This window comes from Urocampus carinirostris, chromosome 11 (genome assembly GCF_059441175.1).
Source record: "Urocampus carinirostris isolate Australia breed hairy pipefish chromosome 11, RoL_Ucar_1.0, whole genome shotgun sequence".
Classification (NCBI taxonomy): Eukaryota; Metazoa; Chordata; class Actinopteri; order Syngnathiformes; family Syngnathidae; genus Urocampus; species Urocampus carinirostris.
Window position 1 is genome coordinate 5,934,745 of NC_142359.1, and position 13,719 is coordinate 5,948,463.

General features: G+C 42.9%; 1 protein-coding gene across 1 annotated transcript in view; it reads left to right on the forward strand.

Annotated features, from left to right (window-relative positions):
* The first annotated feature begins 1,468 nt into the window (after window positions 1-1,468).
* LOC148356285 (protein arginine N-methyltransferase 8-like) overlaps window positions 1,469-13,719 on the forward strand; it is a 33,361-nt gene continuing 21,110 nt past the window's right edge. The window contains exons 1-3 of the mRNA XM_088347224.1: window positions 1,469-1,768; window positions 6,564-6,794; window positions 10,886-11,041. Of these exons, the coding sequence (XP_088203350.1) occupies window positions 1,700-1,768; window positions 6,564-6,794; window positions 10,886-11,041 (456 nt within the window). The 5' untranslated portion in view covers window positions 1,469-1,699. The remainder of the gene's footprint in view (window positions 1,769-6,563; window positions 6,795-10,885; window positions 11,042-13,719) is intronic.

Consider the following 13,719-nt stretch of genomic DNA (forward strand, 5'->3'; position numbering starts at 1 on the left):
TATCAGAACAGGTGCATGTTGCTTAAGCCATTCTAGAACAAAAAAGAAAACGTATTTCATTGCTCTTTTCAATACCTCTAAAATAACTTTTCTGACGGAGAATCGATCTCAGGACCACAGCAATAAGAATCCCAAATCTTAGCCACTATACCGTCAATAACTATATATCTATTGAGGTGCATGTTGCTTAAGGCATTCTAGAACAAAAAAGAAAACCTTTTTCACTGCTCTTTCCAATTCCTTCAAAAAAAAATGTCTGTCTGTAACATCTTTGCTGACCAAGAATCCAACCCAGGGACACAGCAATGAAAATCCCAAATCCTAGCCACCAGACCACCAATGACTACACACCAAATGAGGTGCATGTCGCTTAAGGCATTCTAGAACAACAACAAAAAAAACTATTTCACTTTTTTTCCAATTCTTCCAAAAGAGCAGAGAAAGAGAAAGGGAACAAAGAGAGAAAGAGATCGAGAGAAGGGGTGTAATAAGTGAGGTGAGAAAGAAGAGAGAAAGAGAAAGAAAAAGACATCAATGAAGAGAAAAAGAAAGTAGGAAAAACAGAAAGAGAATGATAGAGTGAGAGAGACCGAGAAATAGATTGAAAAAGAGAAAATAAGAAATAAGGCGAGAGAAAAAAACTGTGAAAGAGATTGATATGGGGACCCAGAGAGAGAGAGAGAGAGAGAAAAACTGAGAGAAACAGAGAAAGAAAAGATAAAGAGAGAAAGAGAGACAGAGAGGGAACGAAGATAGATAAGGATAGAGGTGTCAAACTAATTTTAACTCGGGGGCCACATGATAGAACAAACATTCTGTCGGGGGCCGGACTAGTAGATTAAAGAGAAAGAAAAAGAGAAATAAATAAAAGAGAAAGAGGGAGGGAAAAGGAGAGAGGGTGGGACAAAGAAAGTAAAAGAGCGACAGAGAGAGAGCGTGAGAAAAAGAAATAAAAAGTCGTGAGAGGGGTAAAAGAAAGGGAGAGGGAAAAAGAAATCCAAAGGGAAACGAAAGCGCAAAGGCTAGGAAGAGAGAAAGAGAAAAGAGAGAAAAGGAAAAAAGGAAGTTAGAGCAAAATAAGTTAAAAAGACACAGAGAGATAAAGAAACAAAGAGCAACAAAGGAAGAGAAAAAGAGTGACACAGAGAGTGAAAGAGACAGAGACAGTGAGTGGGAGAAATGGGGTGGAAAAGAGAAAGAGAGAACAAGAGAGAGAGAGAGATAGAGAGATAAAGAGATAGAGAGAGAGAAATACAAGTACAGTGTCTTTGTTCGAGGCATCTGGCTTTGGCAACATCAAGTTGACATATTTTCAACCTGCCGCTTGTTTTTCTCTTGCGCTTCTCTGAGTCTTGTCTCTGTGTGTTTGACACCTGTGAATTGGGTGATGGAAAGCTGCTGAAACTGCATTTTCCTTGAAAACATGAACGCCTCACGCGAGAGCGCAAGAGCGCAAGAGAGAAAACTAGAAACTTGGTTGAAGCTTCGCCCTTCAGTCTTGAAAATGATCTCTCGCTGTACTATCGTATGCTGGGGTTCGAACTCTGGATCTTGCAGTTGCGCACGCGCACCGAGTGAAAAAATGCTCACAAGCACCTTTCTTGTAGTTTTTTTGTAAGTCCTACTATTGAAAAGTACGAGAGGTTTAATCTCCACGCAAAAATTAAGCAAATCTCGTTCTCAAGTCTCACCGGCTCTCATGGGATTGGGGCACTCGTCGCGTTGTTTGCTGCTCCGGCGGAAGATGGCGGAGACGGACGGCTGCGAGGTAAGTGGAGCCGCTTAAACTTTGCCATTGCGAATAAAAAATGACGATACTTTTACCAAAATTCCGTCAAAGTCACGGTTGCAAAATGACACAATAGTAAAACGTCGACGTGAGAGAAAACCAGCAAGTTCGCTGTCCTTAGTGCTGAAATCAAACTGTTCGATTTATTAACATACCTGACCCATGCCCTTACAAACTGTCGTATTTTCATCTCATCTCATCAGCTACACCGCTTATCCTCAGTAGGGTCGCGGGGGTGCTGGAGCTCATCTCAGCAATCATCGGGCAGTGGGCAGGGGACACCCTGAACTGGTTGCCAGCCAATCGCAGGGCACACGGAGACAGACAACTCACTCCTAGGGACAATTTGGACCGGGCCAATTCACCTGAAATGCATGTTTTTTGGAATGTGGGAGGAAACCGGAGTGCCCGGAGGAAACCCACGCAAGCACGGGGAGAACATACAAACTCCACACAGGAAGTCTGGAGCTGGATTTGAACCCACGCAGGAGGTTCCCAAGACATGAACTGTGCCGCACATGCGCTAACCACTGTGCCGCCGTGCTGCCACTGTCGTATTTTCCCTTGCAAAATACAAAATAATCTAACACCATATTTTTTTAAAATGTGTTTATTGATGTCGTACAACATGTTATATTGTACATGTGTTTCTTTATATCATATATATATATATATTGTAAATGAACATTTTGTTGTGAGATACAAAAGGCGCTCCGTAGAGGAGGGAAATGGAATAATGGGTAACAAAAACACAGTCCAAAAAATGCAAGGTTGCATAAATACAAAGTCTTCATTATAAATAAATCAATGATGGGCATTCATGTGATCCGACGCTGAGGATCTGTCTTAGCAGTCCTTAAATGCTGGAGTTTTAATGAGAAACCGGACATTTCTGGCGGGAGTTGGTGAGCTGGGACCTCAAGCGACGGACCCACTCTCCTTTGCACGCACCCCCGAGTCTTTAAGGTCATTTTATTATCATCCTGTTTATATTATTACCTAATTGTTTTATTCGCTTAATATACAGGGAGTGCAGAATTATTAGGCAAATGAGTATTTTGACCACATCATCCTCTATGCATGTTGTCTTACTCCAATCTGTATAGGCTCGAAAGCCTACTACCAATTAAGCATATCAGGTGATGTGCATCTCTGTAATGAGAAGGGGTGTGGTCTAATGACATCAACACCCTATATCAGGTGTGCATAATTATTAGGCAACTTCCTTTCCTTTGGCAAAATGGGTCAGAAGAGGGACTTGACAGGCTCTGAAAAGTCAAAAATAGTGAGATATCTTGCAGAGGGATGCAGCACTCTTAAAATTGCCAAGCTTCTGAAGCGTGATCATCGAACAATCAAGCGTTACATTCAAAATAGTCAACAGGGTCGCAAGAAGCGTGTAGAAAAACCAAGGCGCAAAATAACTGCCCGTGAACTGAGAAAAGTCAAGCGTACAGCTGCCAAGATGCCACTTGCCACCAGTTTTGCCATATTTCAGAGCTGCAACATCACTGGAGTGCCCAAAAGCACAAGGTGTGCAATACTCAGAGACATGGCCAAGGTAAGAAAGGCTGAAAAACGACCACCACTGAACAAGACACACAAGCTGACACGTCAAGACTGGGCCAAGAAAAATCTCAAGACGGATTTTTCTAAGGGTTTATGGACTGATGAAATGAGAGTGAGTCTTGATGGGCCAGATGAATGGGCCCGTGGCTGGATCGGTAAAGGGCAGAGAGCTCCAGTCCGCCTCAGACGCCAGCAAGGTGGAGGTGGGGTACTGGTATGGGCTGGTATCATCAAAGATGAGCTTGTGGGGCCTTTTTGGGTTGAGGATGGACTCAAGCTCAACTCCCAGTCCTACTGCCAGTTTCTGGAAGACACCTTCTTCAAGCAGTGGTACAGGAAGAAGTCCGCATCCTTCAAGAAAAACATGATTTTCATGCAGGACAACGCTCCATCACACGCATCCAAGTACTCCACAGCGTGGCTGGCAAGAAAGGGTCTAAAAGAAGAAAAACTAATGACATGGCCTCCTTGTTCACCTGATCTGAACCCCATAGAGAACCTGTGGTCCCTCATCAAATGTGAGATTTACAAGGAGGGAAAACAGTACACCTCTCTGAACAGTGTCTGGGAGGCTGTGGTTGCTGCTGCACGCAATGTTGATCGTGAACAGATCAAAGCACTGACAGAATCCATGGATGGCAGGCTTTTGAGTGTCCTTGCAAAGAAAGGTGGCTATATTGGTCACTGATTTGTTTTTGTTTTGTTTTTGAATGTCAGAAATGTATATTTGTGAATGTTGAGCTGTTATATTGGTTTCCCTGATGAAAATAAATAATTGAAATGGGTATACATTTGTTTTTTGTTAAGTTGCCTAATAATTATGCACAATAATAGTCACCTGCACACACAGATATCCTCCTAAAATTGCTAAAACTAAAAAAGCCCCACTCCAACTTCCAAAATATTCAGCTTTGATATTAATGAGACTTTTGGGTTCATTAAGAACATGGTTGTTGTTCAATAATAAAATTAATCCTCAAAAATACAACTTGCCTAATAATTCTGCACTCCCTGTATAAATGGTGTTTTAGTCACCTAGAAGTTGTGTTTTACAGCTTTTTAGATTTAACTTGGATACTTTTGCATACCTGTCAACCTCCACGGCTCCATTACAAAATACGAAATAATCTTACACCATATTTTTTTTCCCGAACGTGTTTATTTATGTAGTTTAATATGTTATAATGTACATGTGTTTGGTTATATCATATTTATATTGTTAATTAACATTTTGTTGTGAGATACCGAGTTGCTCGACATGAATGAGGTTTATTATAAGAAAAAAGTTCAAAAATGAAGTCGCTTGGACGTTCACTGTAGAAGGAAAAATACATGCAAATATAATTAAGTAGAATAATACATTTTCTTATTCCAATTATGAATTCATTTTCTGCTTTAAATTATTGTTGGTGATATGTTAATTTTCATTTTCTCCTTTTATACTTCCTTTTTTTCTTAACTTCTTTATACAACATCAGATTTCGTAATATAATGTATCAAAGCAAGTGAGCCGTTTGAGAGCCGGCTCTCTTTAATAAGTTGAGCTGAAAAAGCCGATTCTCTAAAAAGAGACGGACTTCCTTTCACTACACAACTCGAACTCGTTTGACTTGATTGATTTGCTGTTGGTGATAGTCGGTGTGTATGGTATGGAACCCATAATTGACAAATTTGCGTTTTTCTTGTACGTCATACACGTCTTAAAATGCATCATAAACGTACTTCGTACAGCAAAAACGTACAGGTTGACAGGTATGTATTAAGCACAATTCTTTATATGCGGACAGTCCCGCTTTACACGTTAAACCCCCACTTCCCCCCTTAAAAACGCCTATCACTCTTAAAAAAATACTGATTTTTCCAATTTAAACATCCCCTAAAAATGTTGACTCGAGGCTAGTATTCTAGTCTACGGCTGCTTGGTTTTTGAAGCAAGACTGGTCTTTGTGCGTAAATAAATAAACCACTTCAACTGTCAGGACAAGAAGGGAAACAGGACCCAATTGCGTTATGTTTCTCCCAAGTTTTATTGAAGGAAAGAGGAAGGGCTGCGCCCATAATCCTGTGTTCGCTGGACGCGGGAAGCAAGTCGCTCTCGTACTCGGATTGTGATCCGAACATGGAACTGGATCTTCTGTAGCGAGCGATGGTGGTGTTAAGAAGGGAAAAACAGGATGATACCCGGGATAGGAGAGCAAAAACGTGGTCTGGGTCAGAAACGGGTCGTAAGCCGGGACGGGAGAGCAGACGTGGTCAGGATCAAAACGGGTCGTAGCCGGAGACAGACGGGAGCAAAAACGGGACAGGTGGGAGTCAGAGTCGAAAAAGGCTTGCTTGGTATTCACTGAGGTTTGCAGACGGACTGACAAAATGGGACAGACAGGACTGGGTTCGAATACTGATCGGGAGCCAATCAGAACCCGCGGCAGTTGGCGCCAAAGGAGTGGGCACAGGTGAATCACATCGGTAATCATGACAGTAGTATTTTTAGTAGTAGTAAGTTTTTTAGTACTATCTCTGTTGTATTTTATAGTATTTCCATATGAAAATGTTTGTTGTACATCTGTAGTATTTCTGTAGAATTTTTGTATTATTACAGTAGTTTTATGATTATAGTATTTCTGTAGTATTACTGTAGTCTTATTTTTCTACATATATTGTTTTACTACAGCTGGGTCACATCAGTAATCATGACATTCAACAATGGCATTAGATTTCCGTTTAAATGAATAAAATGATGACTCACAACACGTGGTAAGCTTTCTCTCCTGGCTTTGATCTCTTTGATCTCCGGCAAAACTATCATCTAATGCGACAAAAACAAAATTAAAATAAATCCAAACAGCTTGCCAACATCATTTTTGCCGTTCCATGTATTCCGTTACTCCCCAAGCCTGCACAAAATTGAGTCATTTGATTCATATTTACTTTCTTTTGTCTTTTATTAGCATATTTGGTATTGGAGTAATCCAAAAGTAAATGAAAGTAATCCAGTTAAAGTAACCCTACCCAACCCTGGTCAGGGGATAGAGGATCCTTTATAATGTTGTTGGCTTTTGTACACTATGGGGTGCTGGTTGGGATGGTCTGCACTAAGGAGAGGTTTTTTTAAAAAAAATATTTCGCTCTGTTTTTAAGTACTTTTTTAAAAAGTGTTTTTATTCTACCTACATGTGTAAATGTACATTATATATATGCTCTCCAGAAGCACAAGGCCGTGACTTCCCACTTCTCCCCGTCAGCCATGTCGTCGCCCAGCCCGGCCAAACCAGTGCCTTCCACCCACCACCAGCACCGGCAGCAATACACGCCAAGGGTCTCAGCTCCCCAGGGTGTCTGTCCCCCTAGAGGCCGGAGCGTGAAATACATCAGTCCTGAGGACATGACCTCCCAGGACTACTACTTTGATTCCTACGCCCACTTTGGCATCCACGAGGTAGGCTAACTAAATCGAATGGGTATCCAAACGAGTCGTCCATAGACAAGTACCAAAAATATCCATCCATCCATGCAACATCTGCACCGCTTATCCTCAGTAGGGTCGCGGGGGTGCTGGAGCCCATCCCAGCTATCTTCGGGCAGTGGGCAGGGGACACCCTGGACTGGTTGTACCAAAAATATAACTTACTAAAAAAGTTGATTACTGTATTTTCCGCACTATAAGGCGCACCTAAAAGCCTTTATTTTTTTCAAAAGCTGACCATGCACCTTATAATACAGTGCGCCTTATTTATGGATCAACATTAAATCGCAAAGTTTTCCAACTAACTTACAGCCGCCAACTAGATTTTCCCCCGAACGCCAAGTAGTACGCGGTGTATGCTGGGATTCATTTACCGGCGTTTCATTGGCTAACCAATGTGTCAATCATCATTTGAATCGATCACTATTGGCTAAAGTCAAGGGGCGGATCCTTTTTATCATTTACAGGCTGGCATTGGCTTAAACGGCAAAACAAAGCCTGCAATTGGCCGAAAAAGATGAATGTGTATAGCACGTGGCTGACGGCATAGAGAAAGCATTTTTTTCTATTCTGTTTTGTAAATATTTTATTCTCCTGGATTTACTACCCTCACGGATATAAGAGGACATTGGCTGCACATTATTATGAACACAACAACTTCGGTGAGCTACTCCGGGTTTTATATTGTCCCTGTATCTTGTTTCAGACTGAACTCGATGTTTCTGTGATAAGCGGTGCAGGTAATGGATGGAATAGAGTGTGTATTTTTAAATTAAACTCAATTCCAAGTGTTTATTGTCATATGCACAGTAAAGTTGCGAGCGAAAAAGAAAATAGAAACTAAGGAATGGTTGGCATTTCTTGAATCCCGAGACTTTAACCTTCCGAATGATGGAACGATGCATTTGAGTGACATCGTACGGACACCGCTTCCGCAGGTGTTCTCGATACGTATTTGCGTCTTTGCAAGCTTTCGGAATGTTAAGGGGGTAATCAGTTGGACTGAACCATCTGACTGTTTTGTCGACGTTCCCATTGTAGCGCCTTATAATCCGGTGCGTCTTATGTATGTCAAAAATAGGACCAAAAACTATTTTTTTCGGGGTGCGCCCTATAACCCGGTGCGCCTTATAGTGCGGAAAATACGGTACGTTTCTAGAAAATGTGCCTATAAGAAAGAAAATAAACTTGTTTTTTGTTGTTGTTTGGATGTTTCCTAATAATTGTAAAGAATCATAAAAAAACCCTAATTTTCAAGTCATTGAAACACGGTGAATACAAATGTAATATTATTTTATACAGGGTAAACTGAAATTTTATTACAACATTTAGCAAGGAATTGTGCCTCAAATCCTGAGTCACAGCAAAATATAAAATGATCGCTGTGATGAAATAAATACGTATTTCCAAAATATATGATCACAATACTAGTATTATTTCCCAAAATGAATTAAAGAGATTTTGTTTAACATTCGTATAGGCGGCACGGTGGTTTGGTGTTCAGCATGCAGCTCTACAGTGCAGAGGTTCAGGGTTCAAGTCCAGCCACCGCAACCTCCCTGTCTGGAGTTTGCATGTTCTCCGGTGCCTTCATGATTAGTGCGCAGCCTCACGCTGCAGAGTTTCAGGGTTCAAGTCCAGCTACCGCAACCTCCGTGTGTGGAGTTTGCATGTTCTCCCCGTGCTTGCGTTGGTTTACTCTGGGCACATTCCAAAAACATGCATGTCAGGTTGATTAGTTGGTCCAAATTGTCCCTAGGTGTGAATGAGCGGGTGAGTTGTCTGTCTCTATGTGCCCTGTGATTGGCTGGCAACCGGTTCAGGGTGTCCCCTGCCCACTGCCCGATGATTGCTGGGATGGGCTCCAGCACCCCCGCGACCCTACTGAGGATAAGGGGTGCAGACAATGGATGGATAGATGGATGTTTAACATATAAAGTATCTATCTATCTAGCTATAAGAAATGCTACATTTAATATTGATATAGAAAACAATTACTCTTTAAGTAAATCATTGTGGAATGTAGCTCAGGAGGTAGAGCGCTCGTCTTGGGATCAAGAACTCGCAGTTCGAATCCCGGCTACTCCGCGTTACATGTCGGAGTGTCCTTGGGTAAGACACTGAACCCCTAAATCCCCCAATAAGCAGGTCTTGCATGGCTGCACGGACGCTATTGGTGTGTGAATGGGTACATGTGAAGCACATTGTAAAGCGCTTGAAAAGTGCTATATAAATGCAGATCATCTACCCTGGTCATATCCCTCAAGAGGGGTGACCGACAGCCAGACAAACGCATACACAAAAACGAATAAAAAAAGGAAAAAGTAGCCAAAAATGACACCAAATTTTTTGGACCATTGTCAGGGATTGACATTATTAAGACTATTTAGTGGCTATATTTGCACAGATAAAATACATGTATATAGTTTCATTCTACATGATGGTGGAAGACAAAAACTTCCGTCCGTTCTGGATGGAGTCAAAACCGAGAGAGGGAGTGTTTATTTTGACGTCAGAGGAATCAGTACAGACAATAACACGACTTCAAAATAAAAGAATACAAGATTGATAAACGTACAAGAGATAATAATTACACTCGTTGTTGAAACGTTACTTTATGTGTGTGTGTGTATGAGAAACATTGTTTTTATATTTAGTAATATAAAAACAAGCGAATTACCTTGAGACAGAAATTCAAGAGATTTACATTGAAAACCAGGCAACCATGGCCAACCCAAATGCCCAAACACCCCAAAAATTAAGAAACTCGGCACCCAAGTCGGTCATGCTTTCGTCCCTCCGGATGAAACGGGACACGAGAAAGCGGCCATGTCACTCGAATCAGGGTGACACAACACACTCTTCTGTTCAACAGCAGGGCCCGACAGCTTTCGCTGGTTTACCCCTGCCGCATCATACGGGTGCCCTGCCCATCCCTTGGAACGCGTCTAAACATCCCACTATCCTTTTACAACACAGGTGTCAAACAGGTGGCCCGCGGGCCAGATCAGGCCCGCCAAGTGATTGAATCTGGCCCGCGAGACAACACTCAGAAAAGCACAAGAGAAAAACAAGCTGCAGGTTGAAATATGTCAACTTGATGTTGCCTAAGCCAGGTGTCTCTCACAAAGACACTGTACTTGTATTTATTTCTCTCTCTCTCTCACACACTCTCTCTCTATATCATTTCCACCCCCTTTTCTCCCACTCTGTCTCTTTCACTCTCTGTGTCTCTCTTTTTCTCTTCCTTTGTTGCTCTTTGTGTCTTTCTCTCTCTGTGTCTTTTAACCTCTTTTGCTCTAACTTCCCTTTTTCCTTTTTTCTCTTTTCTCTTTCTCTTTTCATACCCTTCGCGCTTTCGTTTCTCTTTTCTCTCCTTCTGTCTTTCTTTCTCCCCTTTCTCACGACTTTTTATCTTTTGTTTCTCAAGCTCTCTCCCTCTCTCTCTTTTTCTTTCTTTGTCCCGCCCTCTCTCCTTTTCCCTCCCTCTTTCTCTTATTTCTTTATCTCTCTTTTTCTTTCTCTTTAATCTACTAGTCCGGCCCCAGACAGAATGTTTGTTCTATCGTGTGGCCCCCGAGTTAAAATGAGTTTGACACCCCTGTTTTACAACACCTCTCCACTCGTTCCTATAATGAAAAATAATATAAATAATGCACTCACAAAATGAAATTCACACATGACATTGAAACATTCCTGGTCTATGACGTTATAATGAATCAAGATCATCGGGAGGCTTAAGAAAACCTTCTCAAGTGCCGGATGTGAAAAGGACCTCATTTCAATTAGCAACCCTCATCAGAGCATTCCTTAACCGGGATTTTTTTAAGGAGAGTCTATATTTGCTTTCAGGTGAAAGAGCTGAGACATTCGAGGACGTTTCTCACTCAAGAGATTCCAAATTTAGTCGATAAATGGGCCTTTCGCGCCGGCCCGAAGAGAGCAGCGGGAAAAAAAGGGATGTGGGATATCGGGTGGCTCTCGAGAGGGTCGCTGCACGCTCATGTCTATTTCCAGACGTTGGTTGAAAAAAAGCATTGTTGAAGGCCTTTGTTTCCTGTCAGGAGATGCTGAAGGACGAGGTGAGAACGCTCACCTACCGCAACGCCATGTATCACAACAAGCATTTGTTCAAGGGCAAGGTGGTCCTGGACGTCGGGAGCGGCACGGGGATCTTGTCCATGTTTGCCGCCAACGCCGGCGCCCAACACGTTTACGGGGTGAGTGTCACGGTTGCCACGGCGCCCAATTGGTCCCAGCCGTGTGGCGCCTGGTTCTGTCACGGTTGCCACGTCGCCCAATTGGCCCCGCCCATGGACAGCGGCTGAAATGTGTTGACAGATTGCTCCCTGGGAATCATTAAACACGGTCCTTTGCGCTATTAGTTGTCAGAGCGTCTGCGAAACTCCTGTTAAACTCTGTTCTGTGAATTTGCCTGTGTTTGATCCCGTTTTATTTTTGGCCTGATCTGTTTGATTTCGACCACTCTTTTGTTCGGATTTGCAGCACGGCGGGGCAGTGGTTAGCGCGTGTGCGGCACAGTTCTGAGGTCATGGGTTCAAATCCAGCTACCGGACTTCCTGTGCGGAGTTTGTATGTTCTCCCCGTGCTTGCGTGGGTTTCCTCCGGGCACTCCGGTTTCCTCCAACATTCCAAAAACATGCATTTCAGGTGGATTGGCAGTTCCAAATTGTCCCTAGGTGTGAATGAGTGAGCGAATTGTCTGTCCCCGTGTGCCCTGCGATTGGCTGGCAACCAGTTCAGGATGTCCCCTGCCCACTGCCCGAAGATAGCTGGGATGGGCTCCAGCACCCCCCTTGACCCTACTGAGGATAAGCGGTGCAGATAATGGATGGATGGGTGGATTTTGCTCGGATTTCAATCCACTTCCGCGACCATCGATCCCCGGATCGAGTGTGCGCGCATTCCTCCTCTCCCTAATAAACTGTGAGTACGTTACGCTATTGGGTTCTCCATTCCTGTTTCCTGACCTGGTTCGTGACAGTGAGAAGTTCTGAAAACGCTCGGGGGTTAAACTCTATTTGACTCGGGGGCCGGACCTAGAACGAATGGCATAAAACATGTGCCTTAGCCGGTGGGCTGGGGGTCTTTTAGAGGCTCACAAATGAATAATGATTACGGGATGTAAGATTTGATCATAAAACGATTATTGAGGGTTTTTTTCCCTTCACTTAGATTTAAGATGTTCTCTTGTTGACGGCTGAAGTGACGTTGGAGTGTGTGTGTGAAGCCTCCTTCTGAAGTCCTTTAACTTTCTCTTATCGGCCCACGTCAACCCGCAAGATGGCGTCTCGGCTCCTCCCATGGGCGTGCCAAGGAATTGTTTGCGCCCAACGTTCTCATAACACAGCGCCTTGATGTCTGGCTTCCCAAAACAACGCCTGTTGTCCTGCGTCAGCAAATCCACGAGTCCTGTTATCAAAATTTCCTAGACAAAATATTATGCATTTCGAACAGCCTGCCCAGTCAGTGAATATCTTTATTGCATTAAAACCAGGGGTGTCAAACTCATTTTAACTCGGGGGCCACACGATAGAACAAACATTCTGTCGGGGGCCGGACTAATAAGATTAAAGAGAAAGAAAAAGAGGTGAAGAAATAAGAGAAGGAGGTAGGGAAAAGGAGAGAGGGCGGGACAAAGAAAGAAAAAGAGAGAGGAGGAGAGAGCGTGAGAAACAAAAGATAAAAAGTTGTGAGAGAGGGGGAAAAGAAAGGTAGTGGAAGAAAGAAATCCAAAGAGAAATGGAAAGATAGAAGGAGAGAAAAGAGAAAAGAAAGCGCGATGGGTATGAAGAGAGAAAGAGAAAAGAGAGAAAAGGAAAAAAGGAAGTTAGAGCAAAAGAAGTTAAAAAGACATAGAGAGAGAAAGAGACAAAGAGCAACAAAGGAAGAGAAAAAGAGAGACACAGAGAGTGAAAGAGACAGAGACAGTGTGGGAGAAAAGGGGTGGAAAAGAGAGAGAGAGAGAGAAAGGGAGAGAGAGGGAGAGAGAGAGAGAGTTAGAGAGAGAGAGAGAGAGAGAGAGAGAGAAAAATAAATACAAGTACGGTGTCTTTGTGAGAGGCACCTGGCTTTGGCAACATCAGGTTGACATATTTCAACCTGCAGCTTGTTTTTCTCTTGCGCTTCTCTGAGTGTTGTCTCGCGGGCCGGTTTCAATCCCTTATCGGGCCTGATTTAGCCCGCGGGCTGCCTGTTTGACACCTGTGCATTAAACTGAGTCAATCGTATAAAATCCTTTATAGTCAAATGTATAAAATCCTTTAGTGGATCGATCTAAATATTGATTTTATCGTTTCCAGGCAAGTCCTTGGATCAGATACTATTGTCCTGGAATTGATATTTCACCAGTCCATCAATTTTCTCAAAGCCATTTCTATATGAGGTCCTCTCTCTCACCTAGCACCCTTAGCCGCTATCTAAGCTTATGTTTTTTTGTATGACTGTCAGGCACAATGTTAGGACTTCTCCCTATCTGGCCTGCTGCTGCATCTTGCCTGCCAGGAGGAAAAGAGGACCAAATGTGCCACCCCTATCAGAAGCTTAATATGACAGAGGCCAATGGGAAACCTGTGCAGATTTTTTTTCCCAATAACAGAAAAGGACAATGCTCGGTGTCATTTATGACCACTAGGTGGCACAGTAGATGCGAACGGAAACCAGTGCCAAATGAGCATGGCGTTGTAGCAAGATCCCTGACAAACAGGGTTGGGTAGGGTTACTTTAACTGGATTACTTTCAATTACTTTTGGAATACTCCAATACCAAATATGCTATTAAAAGACCAAAGAAACTAAATATGAATCAAATGATGACTCACAACACGTGGTAAGCCTTCTCTCCTGGCTTTGATCTCTTGAATCTCCAGCAAAACTAA